Consider the following 18,242-nt stretch of genomic DNA (forward strand, 5'->3'; position numbering starts at 1 on the left):
TAGACAAACACTAGGACCTATTTTTTTCTTTCTACTTGGCATTTATCTAATTCTGTAGAAAACTACCAACATACCCATGACATTGTTTGGGTGCCTCTGAAAATTGGCTTCCATTTGGGAAATTTCAGCAGGAACTAGAACCAGCAGCTCAAAAAGTGGATGCAAGAAAGGCAGCATTTAATGCACGGTTAACCCCTCAGGCTTTTGCACACCTTCAGAAAAACATTAGGAAGGTAACAAGTTCAGGGTTGCGTGTAGACTCAGAAACCTTGCTTTTCTTCCTAAGAAATAGCCAAATTGCTTTTGAACAATGAATTATGGTCATCATAAAAAAAAATGTACCGTATCTGAAAATACAAAAAAGAATGTAATAGTCATCTGAACTCTCACTTCCCAAAGATAACCAGGGTTAAGTTCTTGGCTGTGCTTCCACACCGACCACAACGCTTTCTTACATAGATAGCAGGAGGTGTGCAGTTTTCTGTAAACGGTTTGCAATCATGCTGTGCTTACTAGTTCACGACTTGTCTTCCCTGATGGGCCATCACCACCTTTCTCCATCACTCGATACGGATCTACACATCATCATGTGTAATAGCATAAAGCATTTCTTTGTTGTAGATACCACAACTGGTTTAATCTTCTCCTACTGATGATGAATTTAGGTTTCTCCAGTTTTAATCTTGTTAGAAGTCCTGCAATAAATGTTCTTGAGGATAGCATCTCCTCACTCTTGTGGTGAAGCCCTAAGAGAGAGAAAATGCTGAGCCAACAGGCGTGCACTCTCTACGTCCTGACACCTGTTGCCAAACTGTCTTCTAGAAAGCACACTCACACTCCTGCCAGCGGTTTATGAGAATATGTCTTGACTCACATCCTCATTGACAATGGATTTTGCCAATATCTTTTAATATTTACTAGCACAAGAAGTTTTAAAAGGTATCTCATTGTTTTCTTTGGCCTCACATTCCTTATCTGCAAGATGGAGCCGTTCTTTCTTTGTCATCCATTTGTACTTCTTGCTCATTGAGCTGCCTCTTCTGGATTTGGTGACATCTGGTCAACTCGGCCTGTAACTGACTTCTGATTGGTTAGACTAGACTCCCCAGCTTCCATAGAGGATTCTTCCAGCATAGCCTGCTGGTCCTGCTTCCATTTTATTTTGGTTATGTTTATGAACCTCTTGACTCCATGCACATACACACGTTCATATCATAGCATCAAGGGTGTTCTTCATGCTTGAAGTGGTATCTTTGGGAGCTTTGCCTTTGGTAGCCCATTTTCTTGTAGATTGCTGGTAAGAAGTCAGATATCTTTATTTCTCACCCACTGTGCTCCACAACATATTTACCATGGCCAAGTGGCTGACCACTGAGGTGTGCAGTAAACCGTGGAATTCTTATCACTGGTTCATACTTTGCATCTGGGCCTCCCGCAGTTCTTGGTGCTTCCTCTTCCCTCCTCCAGATTGCGTCTTTTCCTCCGTAGACCTGCTTCTCAAACCTGGTCATTCTCTTGCTGTATTATTGCAAATATATCCTCGTAACACCATTCTTCCTCATAGAACTCCCTAAACATGGTCAAGGATTTTGTCCCCATACTGTAGCAGATCAGGATCAACTCATTTTCAGCCTCACCCCCTTTCTACATGTTCCCCAGATCCACTCAGCTCTTTCCATGCTACCTTCTCATTTGGCTGGGCCGCACCCCTGTTTTTAAGAAAGAGCTTCTCAACTTGACTTCTCCCCACCACCCTGCCACCCCTGATTGCACCATTTCCAAATGTGCAACTTCCACTTCTTCTCCTGAGTATCTGATGCACTTGTGTACTTTCAATCAATTTTGTTGATGTTCAAGCCGTGTTACTGAAAATTGGTACCTTTCATCTTTTACACCCTCCTGTGTTATCTGACTTAGATTCCAAGATCTCAGAAGGCAGGGCTCATGCCTGCAGACTTATTTGGCTCCAGAAACAGGAGAAAATCAGGAGCTGAAAGGTGTTTAGTAAATGGTCTTTGAAAGTTAATAGAGAAGGAAGTGAATCTAATTCAAAGCAAAATAGGAATGAGGAAGAAGAGTCACCCTGGGCCTTTAGCTCTGCTCTGATTACCCACATGTGAACTCATCCGCTGAGAGGTCACAGCACATCAGTACATCCATACAGACAACGTTTTACATTTCGCAGTGCTTTGTGTTGCCTCCTCAAGGGACGTTTGCACACATGGTCACATCTGATGCTCACAATGACATATCCTGGGAGGTGGGCAGGAGAAGTCCCTTCTCCGGTGGCTGGTGGGGAAGATGAGGCTCAGAAAAAGGACCTGACATAGCGAGTGAGTGACAAAGTCTAGTCTGAAAACAATCATCGATCCAATTTTCTCTGAAACTCTCACTCAAATTTATAGCTCATGCTATCACCACTAGAACTTTGAAGATAGGAGAAAAGAATAGACATAAATTTAATTTTTCATTTTAGACTGCTTCAATAAATGGAACTTCAGAGCCGCATATGACCGACATGAGGCCCTTTCTTTTAAGCGGAGCACATTAACAGTGTGAAGACCCATCCGGCTGCTCCCCACGGCAGCTGGTTTGTTCGGGGCTTGGCGATTCGTAGAACTGCCACAGCAAGTGTTTACAGAAAAGAAGTGCAAGTTGAGCGTGCTTTCTGACCAACACGACACAAGAGTGCTGGCGGTCCCCTGGGCCTACTCACACCACACCACACACCACTGGTTGTTTATTATCTTTGGGCTTGATAGCTGTTTCAAAGTATATTGATTCAGGGTGCCTGGGTGGCTCCACTGGCTAAGCCTCCGACTTCGGCTCAGGTCACGATCTCCCAGTTTGTGGGTTCAAGCCCCGCATCAGGCTCTGTGTTTACAAGCTTGGAGCCTGGAGCTTGCTTTGGATTCTGTGTCTCCCTCTCTCTCTGCCGCTGCCCTGCTCAAGCGCTCTCTCCCTCAAAAAAAACAAACATTTAAAAAAAATTTTTTTAATAAATAAAAGTATATTGGTTCTAAGAACAAAACTACAGGTAGAATCCCTCTGTGCTTATTTTAAAAGGCATCAAAATCACTATTGCAGGCAACCCCCTTTAAAACACAGGTCTGTTTCTGCAACGTCCTAAGGAAATAAGAATTTTTAGTAAACTATGTATGCAAACGCTTAAGACAGTGAACTGAAGGGACAGAAGAGGGGCCTCCCTTTATTCTATTTGCTGTCACACAATTTGAATTTGATAATCATTCTCTAGTGAATCTCCCTGATGACCTCAATGAAATGGGCACATTCATACACTACTCGCTGCAGCGTAAATGCACACTCTTTGGAAAGCCATTTCCAGTCCACGTCAAGACCTGTAAACACGTTTAAACCTTTAAACATATGAAGTCCTAGAGAATCCCCCTAAGAAAACACTACCAGGGCAAGAATAGCCCTATAACATCTAAGGTTATAATAATAGAAAATACCTAATACAAATGATTAGCTATGATAAACTACAGTTACGGCACAACCTTTCATTGCATATGTGGCCAGTTGTGATAACGGTGTCATTAACGTGGAGAGCGTTTACAGGCTAATAAGCAAACAAAGCAAGGTTTACAACACTTGGACATCGGGTTCACAGCCACGCACAAGGTTACATACAGCCGAACGTAGGCTAGAAGAGAATGAGCATCAAAGTGGAAAAAAAGTTTCGGTAGTGAGTTTTAGCTTATTTTTTCTCAACGTTCTATACTTCCTAGAACATTACTTCACTACTTGGGGGATTATTAACAAGCAGTTTGAATATGGAAAGGAGAGGAAGCACATGGCAGCAGGTGTGAGAGGCAAGTGTGATCTTTTACCCGGGGCTGCCCCCGTGTGCAGAGTTCAAGTAGAACCAGGAGGAAAGCCAGCCTGGGGTGGCAGACTGGGTTCTAGAAAGCAACTCAGACCTGCCTTTCTCCCTTCGTCTTTCCAGCCGTGTTCTGTGGAGATCCTGGCGTCCCAGCCCGTGGGAGGAGAGAGGACCGAGGCTTCTCCTACAGGTCGTCCGTCTCCTTCTCCTGCCAGCCCCCTCTGGTGCTGGTGGGCTCACCACGGAGGTTTTGCCAGTCAGACGGGACGTGGAGTGGCACCCAGCCCAGCTGCATAGGTAAGAGGTGGTCTGGGGCAGAGTGTCCCAGCTGGTGGGCATCCTTCTCTCAGGCCCAAGATGATGCCTTTCCTTCCCTGTCTTCAGTGCTCTCATTTGCAAAAGGGAACAAGTCCTCCTCTGAGCTTCTTAAAGCAGGGTGTGATATTGAAATAACCAGAGTGAACTTGCTGCCGGGGATCACGTAGCCCGGGGGTATGACTCGGGTGGAGATACCAACAGGTGGGGGAGGCAGGATCTGGCTCCATTTTCCCCTCCTACCCCTATTTCTCAGAGTGAGCAGAGGCGATGAAAGCTTCAGTGCCCATGTGGTCTGTTTCTCTGTTTTGCAATCCAGACCCAACGCTGACCATGTGCGCAGACCCCAGTGTGCCGCAGTTTGGGATACAGAACAATTCCCAGGGATACCAGGTAATGAGGTCAGCCAAGATCGGGCCTTCCTGCCTCCTGTCCCTTCACATCACTGTCAGCCTCGAAAGACTCAGGGATCTTCCCTGGGGCAGCACCAGTGGGACACAAAACCTTGGAAGCTGGAGACAGGAAGCGCTCTGCCTCTTTGAACCGTGCCACACAGGAGCCCATTCAGAAACAGAAGGCACTTACACCAATCCAAAAACCTGATGTGGGAGAGCAGATTCTCACATACTGACAGCACCCCTTCCCAGCAGGCCCATGTAGTTGGGGCGGGTGGTTATGGAAAGACAGAAATGAGTGAGACAGATAACCTTCTGTCCTCACGGCACATATCCCCTACTCACAGACACAGGGCTTAGACAGAGTGGCAGGAGCGAGCAGATGCCACACGGGAGGCAGGCTCCATGGACACCTTCCAGGAGGATACAGGCTTCATGGACACATCTCAGAATGAGCTTCAAGGAGAAGGAAGGGATTTGGACAGCCGTGGATGGGACGCACAGAATAGAGAACAGGAAGCAGGAAAGTACAGTTGTGTTCAAGGCGGGACGATTAACTGGAGCCCAAGATGTGCCCAGAAGAAATGGCACATTGGGATCCAGCCAAGGAATGTGACTCATTCACTCAATCTGCATTCATTTAACAAATATTTAGCGGCATAACCTCTCCAGGTGCTAGGAATACAGTGGGAACAAGACAGGCCAGGTGCCCGCTCTAGGAAGCTCTCCACTTGGTGACAATAAACAGGATAATTTCTGACAACAATAAGCACTATGTACCATATAATATAAAGGGGTGTGATGGGGTGGGTTGCTATTTTAGGAAGCGGGGTGAGGGAAGAGGCCTCCTGAACTTGAACTGTGGCCTCTGTGATGAGAAGGGCCAGCCCTGGGCAGAGCTGGGTGGGTATTTCTGGCAGAGGGAGCGGCCAGTGCAGAGGGGCGTCAAGGCAGGGGAGTGCTTAGCAGGTTGGAGGACTGGTAGGTGGGTGAGCCAGCAAGTCCAGAGCATTGTGAACAGAGGAGAAGAGACCAGAGAGCTGGGTGAGGTTTGGAAACGGGGCATTGTCTTATAAAGTTAAATATTCACACATGCTGTGACCCAAGAGCTCCATTCCTGGAAACTAACCCCAAAGACACTCTTGCACATGTTACCAAAACATGAGAAAAATTGTGGTAAAGTCACACAATGGTGTATTAGCAGGACAGATGAATGCACTACAGCTCTACGCAATGCAGTCAGGGGGGAGCCCCAGTGGCTCAGTCAGTTAAGCACCCGACTCTGAATATCAGCCCATAATATCAGCCCAAGTCACGATCTCACTGTTCATGAGTTCAAGCCCTGTGTCAGGCTCTGCACCGACAGTGTGGAGCCTGCTCAAGATTCTCTCTCCCTCTCTTCCTGCCCCTCCCCACTCTCCCTCTCTCTCTCTCTCTCTCTCTCTCTCTCTGTCCATGTATCAAAATAAATTTAGAAAACTTTTTTTAAAAAAGAAACATAGTATGGGGCGCCTGGGTGGCTCAGTCGGTTAAGCGTCCAACTTCGGCTCAGGTCATGATCTCGCGGTTCATGAGTTTGAACCCCGCGTCGGGCTCTGTGCTGACAGCTTGGAGCCTGGAGCCTGCTTCGGATTCTGTGTCTCCCTCTCTCTCTGCCCCTCCCCTGCTCATGCTCTGTCTCTCTCTGTCTCAAAAATAAATTAAAAACATTTAAAAAAAAAAAACTTAAAAAAAAAAGAAAAGAAACATAGTATGGAATGACAAAGGTGGTATGATGGTATTTCAAAAAGATTAAAACTAGGAACAACATTGTTGAGAGAGATATGTGCCTATGTGTGATAGAATTCTTTTTTAACAAAGCAAGGAAATTAAAAACAAAATTCAAAGTAGTAGTTACCACTGAGGGGGAGCGGAGGAACAGGGCAGGGAAGGAGCACACAGATAGTGACAACTGTGTCACTAGCCTTCTAGCCCTTACGTGGAGGGGTGCACTCCACTTAAGATGTACAGTTCCTTATGACAGATCATGTCTGTATATGTTCCACATAGACTTTTGCATGCATCAAATATCACATGATAATTTTTTTAATGTTTATTTATTTTTGAGAGCAAGACAGAGAGCAAGCAGGGGAGGGGCAGAGAGAGAGAGGGAGACACAATCCGAAGCAGGCTCCAGGCTCTGAGCTGTCAGCACAGAGCCTGACGTGGGGCTCAAACCCACAAACTCTGAGATCATGACTTGAGCTGAAATCGGATGCTTAACCGACTGAGCCCCTCACGTGATAATTTTTGAGAAGAGAAAGCCATGGGCCAGGTCACCTAGGGCCCTCAAGGCCACAGTGAGCATTTTTGGTTTTATTCTAAATGTCACAGGAAACCATTTGAAGGTGATTCTGATCCAGCATTTGCACGCTGTGGAGAGAGTGAATGATGGGGGTTAAGGAGGGAGGCACCAGACAAGTAGGATGCTGTTGCAGTGGCTCAGGAGGAAGGAGGTAGTGACAGTGACACGGGGAGAAGTGAAGGGGTCGGGGTGGGCTTTGTAGACAGAACCAGAGGACTTGTTGGATTGGAGGGAGAGGCTGAAGCAAAGGGAGGAATCAAGGCTGTCTTGAGGGCTTTGATTTGCACAACTGGTTGGACAGAGGTGCCGTTGCCGAATGAGATGATGAAATTCAAGACACAGCAGTGAGGCCTGGAAGAAGGGAGTGCGAGTCAAGAGTTTCACTTTGCGGTTGAATTTGCTCCTGTACGTAATAGGGACACGTGAGTGTTCTTAGCTGGGAAATAGTGAAATCCGAGTTGCAACTTAGGAAGCTGATCTGACCCCGCCATGCCACGCAGAGGGCAGAGGGAGAGACGGAGTCGGTGGCTGCAGGGGTGTAGAGTTGGACAGTGAGGGCTGGTGGAGGGTGAGGATGGGGAAAACAACTGAGCAGAGACTTAGATGGCAGGAAGGTGGCAATTCTGTCCGACAGATACTTACAAAGCAAGTGCCAGATGCAGCTATCTGGAGAGAAGACAAGTCTCCCTTCCTTACGGAATGTATCGATTTCGTAGAAGAAAGAGACACGCACAAGCAGTGATTCTGTTTCATGCAGTGTATAAAATGCTTTCAAATCCACCACTGCATTTGAGTGTCACGACACTGTGCTGTAGGCGTAGCAGGGCTGGTCACCCCACGCTGTCCACCAGAAGACTAAGGCATAGAGTCCCCTACAGCCTGTCGCTCAGTGAGTAGATGTGGAAGCCGCAACTCTGATCAAGATCTTCTGATTCTGAGTCAGGCACTCTGTCCGCCACAGCGGAGAGTGATGCTTCCAGTAACAGCATTGATCTGGCTCCGGGGCCTGGGTGAAGGCTTGCGGAAAAGGCGGAGTGGAAGCTGCCTCAAAGGGTAAATAATATTTAACCGGGCAGAGAAGTGGAAGTAGGATGTTGCAGGTGGAGACAGGGGTGTGGGTAGGAGCTCGGTCACGCGAAAGTAAGTAGTCAAGCGACAGGGTGTGAAGCATCACTGGGTAGAAAGTGATCAAGGAACCTTCCCTCCTCCCCACAGGTCGGAAGCACAGTGCTCTTCCGCTGTCAAAAAGGTTACCTGCTTCAGGGCTCCACCACCAGGACCTGCCTTCCCAACCTGACCTGGAGCGGAACCCCGCCCGACTGTGTCCGTGAGTGCAGACTTCACCTGCATCCCACGACGGTGCCTCTTGGCAACACGTTATCTCCCCCAGCTGGGCACCCGGGCCGTGCTCAGACGTTCTGGATGACGGGGAGCTCATGACTTCTCATTGGGACCAATACTGCGCTCTTTGTAGTCCTTATCCCTTGGGGCCTCACGGAAGACACTGCCACACAAAAGCCTTTCTGATACTGGAAGGCAATTCCTATGCCTTAGCAAAAAAGAAAGAACTTTCCAGTGGCAGCAAAAACGAACTGCTACAAGGTCAGCCCTCAGGATGAAAGATTGCAGGCTTTTGACCATAATTATTCCTCTTCCCTCAGGAAGAGTGCTGCAGTCCCTCCAGACTGACTAGCCAGTATCCACATCACCTCCATCGTAGCCATCTGTATAGACATCAAGGCTGGGGTGGAGGGGAGATTTGGGGAGGGCATGCTGGACATGAAAGGGGCCTAGAAAGCAAAGGAAGGGGATGTTCCATCTAGGAACAGGAATGGGCAGAAGGCCTTCTGAGGACCCTAATCCCCCAGACCCAACACCGTCTTTCCTCTCGTCCAGCCCACCACTGCAAGCAGCCAGAGACGCCAACCCATGCCAACGTTGGGGCCCTGGACTTGCCCTCCATGGGCTACACCCTCATCTATTCCTGCCAGGAGGGCTTCTCCCTCAAGGGTGGCTCCGAGCACCGCACCTGCAAAGCAGATGGCAGCTGGACAGGCAAACCACCCATCTGCCTGGGTGAGTGTGCCTGCTCGGTGAACTTCTCCAGCAGGGGAGGCCAAAGGTGACAGCTGAGCTTGGGGGGAAGACGGCAACAGAGAAGGAAGAGGGGCGCCTGGGTGGCTCAGTTGGTTAAGCCTCCACCTCTCGGTTTCAGCTCAGGTCATGATCTCACGGTCTGTGGGTTCAAGCCCCACGTCAGGCTCTCTGCCGACAGCGCAGAGCCTGCTTGGGATTCTCTCCCTTTCTCTCTCTCTGCCCCTCTCCCACTCTCATTTTTTCTCCCTCTGCCTCTCAAAATAAATAAATATTTCTTAAAAAGGAAGGAAGAGATGTGATTTCCAGGAGCTGGATCCTGCTTCTGATTTTCTGAGGTATTGAGCCTCTAGGAGATGTCAGTCTAGAGAGGCACAGGGTAAAGCCATCCCAAATTTTATTTTGCTACCTTCTCCCAGGATTATGTGTAATCATTTCCACCAAACCAGAATAACTCATTACACATAGTATAACCTTGATAAAACAGCACCCACCCACAGATCCCTGGGCATTACCAAAATGCCCCAGACCTCCCTCCCCCTCGTCTTCATTCATTCATTCATTCTGTTTATTGAGCATTATCACCACACATGCCTGTGCTAGGGATAGGGAATTGGAAGGTGAAAGACACAGACCCTGCCCTAAAATAGCTCACGTTCAGCTGCAGAAGACACATTATCAAATATAACCGAACCTTCAGGAACATGGCAATGCACTGAATGCCGTGGGGATGAGGAGGAAGAAGACCAATTCAGCCTAAGTAGGGGAGGAGAGAAACCAGGGAAGGCTTCCTGGAGAAGGTGATCTGAGTCCAGGCTTAATAGAAGGGTCAAGCGGGGTGCCTGGGTGGCTCAGTCGGTTAAGCGGCCGACTTCGGCTCAGGGCACGATCTCGCGGTCTGTGAGTTCGAGCCCCGCGTCGGGCTCTGTGCTAACAGCTCAGAGCCTGGAGCCCGTTTCAGATTCTGTGTCTCCCTCTCTCTGACCCTCCCCCGTTCATGCTCTGTCTCTCTCTGTCTCAAAAATAAATAAACGTTAAAAAAAAATTTTTTTAAAAAGAAGGGTCAAGCAAGGATAAAGGATCAGTTTGGCACTGGAACGGCATTAAACTCTCTTACAGATGCTGATCTCACCATATTTCAGGTGCTAAGTAGTCTAAGCACTTTGTGTGCACTAACGCATTTAATCCTTAACAATCATCCTAAGAGGCAGGGGCTATTCAGATTTAACATATGAGGAAACTGAGACACAGAGAAGTTAAGCAACATGCCCAGGGTCACCAGCTGGTAAAGGAAAAGTGCTGAGATTCAGATCCTGAAGACCGAACTTCAGAATCCCTGTTCCTAAGTACTTTGCAGTTCTGCCCCTCAGGGAGAGAAAGTGTCAGAGTCAGAGCCTTTATCAGGGCCAGAATGTAATACTATTCTTGTATTTTCACTGCATGAAGTGTTGTACGTTTATTTTACTTATGAAAAGTAGTATTTGTTTTCCATATGTGGTAGTGAACTCTTCTAGAGTACATTTAAGTTCTCATTGAGATAATATAGTCATAATATAAAATTTACCAAATGAACCATTTGTAAGTGCACAGCTCAGTGGCATTAAGTGCATTTACCATACTGTGTGCAACCATCACCACCTTCTCCAGGACACCTTCATCTTCCCCAACAGAAATTCTGTCCCCGTTATCATTTGTCTCAAGATAGTTTTTGATTTCCCTTTTGATTTCTTCTTCAGTCCATTGGTTGCTCAGGAACATGGTATATAATCTCCACATATTTGTGAATTTTCCACTTTTTTTCTTATAATTGATTTCTAGTTTTATATCATTGTGGCCAGAAGAGATGCTTGATATGATCTCTATCTTCTTAGATTTATTAAGAATGTTCTGTCCTGGAGAATGTTCCCTGTGCACTTGAGGAGAATGTATATTCGGCTGCCGTTGGATGGAATGTTCTGTAAATGTCCATTAAGTCCATCTGATCTCATGTTTAGTTTAGGTCCAGTGTTTTCTTACTGATTTACTGTCTGAAAGATCTATCTGTTGTCGAAAGTGAGGTATTGAACTCCTCTACTGTTATTGTATTGCTGTCTGCTTCTCCCCACAGATTTGTTAATATTTGCTTTATATATTTAGGTGTCTTGATGTTGGGTGCATAAATATTTATAACTGTTATATCCTCGTGATGAATTAACCCTTTATCATTATCTAATGAACTTCTTTCTCTCTTGTTACGGTTTTTGGCTTGAAGTCTATTCTGTCTATATAAATATAGCTTGCTCCGCTGTTGGTTTCCATTTGCATGGAACATCTTTTTCCTTCACTTCATTTTCAGCTACATGTCCTTAAAAGTCAGTCTCTTGTAGGCAGCATATAGTTGGGTCTGGAGTTTTTGTTTGGTTTTTGTTTTGTTTTGTCCGTTCAACCGCTCTCTGTGTTTGGATTGGAAAATTTAGTCCATTTACATTTAAAGTAATTTTTGAGGGACCCCTGGGTGTCTCAGTCGGTTAAGGGTTCAGCTTTGGCTCGGGTCACGATCTCACAGTTCATGAGTTCGAGCCCCACATGGGACTCTGTGCTGATAGCTCAGAGCCTGCTTCTGATTCTGTCTCCCTTTCTTTTTACCCCTCCCCTGCTCACACACTCTCTGTCTCTCTCAAAAATAAATAAACATTTAAAAAAATTACAGGGGCATCTGGGTGACTTAGTTGGTTAAGCATCCAACTTCAACTCAGGTCATGATCTCACAGTTCATGAGTTCAAGCCCCACATCCAGCTCTGTGCTGACAGCTCAGAGTCTGGAGCCTGCTTCTGATTCTGTGTCTCCTTCTCTCTCTGCCCCTGCCCCCACTCACACTCTGTCTCTCTCTCTCTCAAAAATAAATAATAAAAAAATTTTAATTATAAAAAAATAAGTAATTTTTTATAAGTATGAACTTCCTGTTGCCATTTTAATTTTTTTTCTGTCTGCTTTGTAGTTCCTTTCTTCTTTTCTCACTCTCTTCCTTTGGAATTTGATGAGTTTCTGTAGTGGTACATTTTGATTCGTTCCTCTTTTTGTGTATCAACTATAGGTTTTTGTTTTGTGTTTACTGTGAGGCTTACATAAAACATCTTATAATTATGGCAGTCTTTTAGAGCAAATAACAACTTAACTTTGAGTGCATACAAAAGCTCTACGTTTTTACACTCCCTTCCTACATTTTATGTTTTTGAGATCACAATTGACATCTTTTTATATTGTGTATTCATTAACAAATTATTATAGTTATAGTTACTTTTAACACTTTTGTCTATTAACCTTTACACTAGCGTTATGACTGATTTACCCACCACAATTATAGTATTAGAGTATTCTGAATGTAACCATCTATCTTTATCAGTGAGCTTTATACATTTATATGCTTTTATGTTTAGATCTTTTCTTTTACTTGAACTCTTACTGTTGAACAATGTGTAGCTGTACATTCAGTGTGTCCATGGCGTGGGGGGTGGGGGGAGGGAATTCAGGAGCCTTCTATGTCACCATCTTGCTCTGGAGTCTCTTCAAGAGTTCTTTATATATCTAGAATATGAGACCCTTATCAGATACAAGATGTTCACATATTTTCTCCCATTTTACGGGTGGTCTTTCACTTTCTTTATTTTTTGTTAAGTTTATAGTACTCTATCCTTTATTTCACTCCTCACCTAAAATGAAATTAGACTGTCAATTTTAAGCTCCACTTTAGTCCTGTATTACATTGTTTTTTTCAAATGTGGGAGGTATTTTTTACAGCCTTATTGAGATATAATTGGTACATTAAACTGCACATATGTAATGAATACAATGCAATTAGTTTGGACTTTTTTTACCTTCTTTTGAAGGTCCTTCAAAGGAAGGTCCTTCTTTTTACCTTCTTTTGATGTCCTTTTGAACACAAAAGTTTTTAATTTTAGTGAACTCCAATTTATCTATATTTTCTTTGCTTGTTTGTGCTTTCATATCATATCTAAGAAACCACTGCCAAATCCAAGGTCATGAAAACTTATGCCTGTGTTTTCTTCTAAGAGCTTTATAGTTTAGCTCTTACATTTAGGTTTATTTTGTGGGGTTTTTTTGGTGCGGGTGGTTGTTTGGGGTCCAAATTCATTCTTTTGCATGTGGCTATCCAGTTATCCCAGCACCATTTATTGGAAAAACTATTCTTCACTATTCTTCATTGAACTGTCTTGGTACCCTTATCAAAGATCACTTGACCATAAATATGTGAGCTTATATCTGGATCCTCCATTTTATCCATTGAGCCGTGTAACTGCCTCTATGACATCACCACAGGTCTGATTACAATAGCTTTGTAATAAATTTTGAAGTCGGGAAGTGTACATCTTCCTTTTTGTGCTGCTTTTTCAGGGTTGTTTTGGCTCTTCTGGGCCCCTTTTATTTCTAGATGAATTTTAGGATTGGATTTTGAAATTCTGCAAAGCAGACAGCTGGGATTTTGACAGGGATTGTGGTAAATCTGTAGGTCAGTTGGGGGAGTGTTGCCATCTGAGCTATATTAAGTCTTCCAGTCCATGAACATGGAATGTCTTCCCATTCATTTAAATCTTTAATTCTTTCGAATGATGGTTTGTCATTTTCAGCATATAAGTCTTGCACTTCCTTGGTTACATTTATTCTTAAGTACTTCATTGTTTTTGATGTTACTGTGTACTTATATATAAAAACACAAAATGCTTTAGATGCAGTTGAATTTTACCTGTCCCTTCCTGTGTGACCTTGGGCAAGCCTCTTCACCTCTCTGCCCCTTAGTGGGTTTCTCTTCTATAAAATGGAGACAATAATCTCTACCTCACAGGTTGTTTTCATTAAAATGTTTCATGTTATTTACTTATTTTGAGAGAAACCATGAGCAGGGGAGGGGCAGATAGAGAGGAAGAGAGAGAATCCCAAGCAGGCTCTGCACTGGCAGCACAGAGCCTGACATGGAGCTCGATCTCACAAACTGTGAGATCATGATCTGAACCAAAATCAAGAGCTGGACACTTAGCCAACTGAGCCACGTAGGTACCCCTCTACCTTACAGTTTTGAGAGCATGGGTAAGTGAAATAACATGAAATACATGGCCTAGCATAGATCCTGGCCCATAAAATGCTTTCTCCCTCTCACTCCCTCATCTTATAAAACCTAAGACAATTAAAGGCATTTTGTTCATAAATGTGCTTTTACTGAGTCTTTGTGGAAAGTTTCTCCACAGCCTTTTGCAAACACAAACATAAGCTAACCTCCAGAGTCGGAAGGATTATGCTAAAACCCTGGCCTCCTAAAAGAGACAGTAGGGAGAGTCAGCCCTTCCTTGGTGACAAGACAGATATTTCTGTTGTTTCTGTGTCAAATAAGGAAAGACATTAACATTGGCTGACTGTCACCTCATTTATTTATCACAGACCTATAAGGTATGTTTCAGTATTTGCCCATGTTTCCAATGAGGAGACAGAGACTCTGAGTGGTAAATTAACTAGTCAAGGTCACACAGCATTAAGTAGCACTACTGGGACCTGAACCTAGACTGTATGGCTCAGGCCCAAAACTTGTGCCTTTGCACGTGCTTTTGCCTGTGAGGGCTTCTCAGTCTTTTATTTCCCACACACACAAGTGCTTCATTGAATTCAGTTGTAGACTGATGTGTATATAAACTGCTGTGAAAGGGTTGACAGCCTCAGGCCATGGGCAGCTACTAGGAAGCTCCATAACCTTTTATGATCTCTGAAATTGCTTGGAGAATCATCAGTGAGCCAGTGACAAAAATAATGGTGAATATAACAATCAGAAGGAGGCCCAAGACCAGGTGCCGGATGTGCAGGCACTCAGTGGCAGAGTCATAGGCCTGGGCCTCTATCACATCACCCACCCTCTTCCAGTCCCTGGACTTCACAGAGTAGCCCAGGCAGCACAAGTTCACAAAGACTATGTTGAACAGGGACCAGATGATGTGATCATGCACAGAGGTTTTGCTGTGAATGTCGATCTTGGTGGTTGCCATGGGATCCAAGCCCTGGGTCACCCCAAGTACAGCCACCTCGTGTTTCTCCTTGAGCATCTCATAGGTTGGGGGGGAAGTGGTGTGGATGCTGGGAAAGTAGGGCTGGGAATTGCAGTTCATAATGCCAGACGGAGCAGCTGTTGGGGCTTCTTAGTCTTCATATCATCACTCCAAAGGAGGGAAGCACTCCACTGAAACCCCCACCAATGCTCAAGGAGTTCGCTTTTGATTGGTGGAAGGTCCTCCTTGGTGCCAGGCATCTGGGAGGAAAGTAGAAACAGTCCAGGACAGGGCTGTTCAAACTAGGGTCATCCGTAGGGGCATTCGGCAGATTTCTGTACCAGGGTGGGAAAATAACTTTATTTTCCTTTACCCTTTACTGAAATTTAGCATTTCCTTTCATTTGGAATGGAGACAAAAACCCAAAACAGTGTTTACAACACCTATAACTTTGTAACCAGTAAAAATTGCAGAGATTTTCATATTATATTATCATTCTCGCTGATATCGTGAAATATTGCGTATGTTCCTGACTACTTCAACATTAGGGTAGTGACTGGACCTGCTGCCAGATCCTGTTACTTAATGCAGTAGTAAAGAATCACATATCTGCCTGCATCCTAGTTCTTTGTTTAGTATTTCAATGACTATAATCGATGGAATAGATTTCCCTTTAACTCTTTACGTTTGATTATTCTGAGAGGGGCCCATAGCATCACCAGACCATCAAAGTATCCACTCCCAGTCTAAAGAGGACAAGTCCAAAACAAGATCTCAAAGAAACCATTGACCTAATGTCAGAGAGGTGGCCATTATTTCTCCAGTAGAGTGTAGACCAGAGGCTGAACCTATTTCCCTCCTTTCTCTTTCCCCAGCAGAGGTGCGGCCTAGTGGGAGACCCATCAACACTGCCCGGGAACCACCACTCACCCAGGCCTCCGGTAGGTATGGTTCAGATCTCTGGCTCAAGAAACTGGTGTTGCTTCCTTCACCTAGTTACATATGACTTTCTAAGTACTCAGTGAAAGGATGTGAAAACTGTCTACAGAGCCAAACAGGTTTCCCCACCCCAAGCAGACTTCAGGAGGAAGTGAAGGAAGGAAAGGAAACAAAAACCTCATCCAGAAGAGAGAGCCCAAGCTTTCCAGAAACACATCCAGAGCTTCGAGCTCTGGAGCCATTGATTACCACAAGCCCAGCCCCCACCCCCCATCCCAGTATGTGGTCATACAGACACAAAGACCCAAGTCCTGCCTAGGGAGCTTCCTGGAAATGGTTACATTTTTAATACAGGTATTGTATCTTTCAAAGTATAATGTCCATAACTGGGCACATAACTACAGGTGTGGCCCGACCAGTGCAAGACTATTATAGACTATCATATCCTTTTTCAAACTTTATTCTTTTATGTACCACATTAGTGTGTTATGCAAGAAGGAAACTAGATTTGGCATCATATTCAGCTCTAATTCCATTCTGGATCACAAGAGGACTCGAGCACTCCACCATCCTCCCCTGTGTTAGGTGTTGGGGGAAAACAATCTCAGTGAGTGAACTGGGATCAGCCATCAGGTGGCCGCAATCCTATCAACACATATGTAAGTCCCTCTCATATCTGCTCCCCAATTCCTCTAGTTCCTGGTGATGTTTTTGCCAAGAATTCCCTATGGAAAGGGGCCTATGAGTACCAGGGGAAGAAGCAGCCAGCCATGCTCAGAGTGACTGGCTTCCAGGTTGTCAACAGCAAGGTCAACGCCACCATGATTGACCACAGTGGAGTAGAAGTGCACTTGGCTGGTAAGGAGCAGGCCACCCCCTTGAAAGCCTGGGTGTGGCAGGGGTGGGTGGGCCCACGCCCTCTGCAAGGATGTGTCTACTCTCATTGCGTCCTCCTGTCCTTGTCTGGTGGGGAGCAGGCAAATAATGTGTCTGTTCATTTTTGCTTGCATGATAAAACCACTGGGACTAAAATGAAGTTGTTAGATAACAAACAATAACTTGAACATAAAAGCACTCCTAACTAAAGAGGAAAGAGACTAATATCTCTAAAACTGAACCAAAAATAGGGACAGAGAACTCCCAGAAGCCAAAATACAGACAGACAATAAACAAAAGAAAGTACACGTTTCAGCAGTAATCAAAAAACTGAAAGTAAATACAAAATGCCATTTTCTACTTATCCCACTACGATTTTTTTTTTAAGCGATAAACTTTAGTGCTGGTCAAGGTCAAGTGAAGACACTGATGCGGTAAGGGCCAAAGTATGAAACAGGGCAATTCTAGAAAACAGTTTGGAAACTTGTGTCAAGATCTTTGAAAATTAGTGAACCCATTAATTATATTTCTAGGAATTTTTTTCATAAAAATTAGCTATGGAGGGAGTCAAACATTTATGAATAAAGGATGTTCACATAACAGGGCCATTTGTATCATATCAAAACTGGAAGGAGAAAATTGTCCAAAGTTAATGAAATGGATGTATTAATTATAAGAGATCTGATAGATAAAATAGCTTGCCAGTTTTGGGGAAAATGGACCTATCGTAGTGCACGTTAAATGTGACTCCAGTTTTTAAAGGAAAAATTATATTCATAAGAAAGAAAGCTGGAAGTAATTACACCAAAACATGAACAGTGGCAATTTCTTAGTGATATCAGGAATGATTGTGATTTTCTTCCTGCATCTCTGCATTTTCCAAAATTTCCCCAATTTTCAGTCTTCCTATAATCAGAAAACTAAATCTCTCAGAAAACAAATGTAAAGATAAAGGCATGCGTGAGCAAATGAAGGCACATGTTAATACACAACCCACATGCACTCATATCCGCCCATTCATGCATGCACACACCAGCACAGCTGAGCAGTCAGTTTCACTCATCTGCTTTAAGACACAGTCATAAAGATGTGCACATAACCCCATGTACGTGCCTCCTGCATTCCCACACCCACCGAATTGTAAAACATACTCGTGTGTTAACTGACACATTAACGTATCCAAAGTCCTATTCACTTTATTCCGCCATGTGCATGTTTTAAAAGGGTCACAATCACAGGCCAGTGATTTAGTGGTAACACACATTTGCACATTCTTGCACATCCTCTCATTCAGCCCACACAAACTCATGGGCAACACTATACTTACCTACTTATGGTTATGCATGGAATGTTTATATCAACATCTACATGTGAAATTTCACCAGGATAGCCACACCCACATCCCCAC

The 18,242-nt window shown here is 44.6% G+C and overlaps 1 protein-coding gene across 1 annotated transcript; it reads right to left on the reverse strand.

Moving 5' to 3' along the window:
• Positions 1–14,713: 14,713 nt before the first annotated feature.
• LOC125913694 (interferon-induced transmembrane protein 3-like) lies at positions 14,714–15,139 on the reverse strand. The gene has a single exon (XM_049618887.1). The coding sequence runs from the start codon at positions 15,137–15,139 to the stop codon at positions 14,714–14,716; it is 426 nt and encodes a 141-aa protein (XP_049474844.1).
• Between the last annotated feature and the right edge of the window lie 3,103 nt (positions 15,140–18,242).

The sequence above is a fragment of the Panthera uncia genome (genome assembly GCF_023721935.1).
Source record: "Panthera uncia isolate 11264 chromosome C1 unlocalized genomic scaffold, Puncia_PCG_1.0 HiC_scaffold_4, whole genome shotgun sequence".
NCBI lineage: Eukaryota > Metazoa > Chordata > Mammalia > Carnivora > Felidae > Panthera > Panthera uncia.

Excerpts from the sequence above, each read along its gene's own strand:
- LOC125913694 (XM_049618887.1), bottom strand. The coding sequence starts at position 15,139 with ATGAACTGCAATTCCCAGCCCTACTTTCCCAGCATCCACACCACTTCC.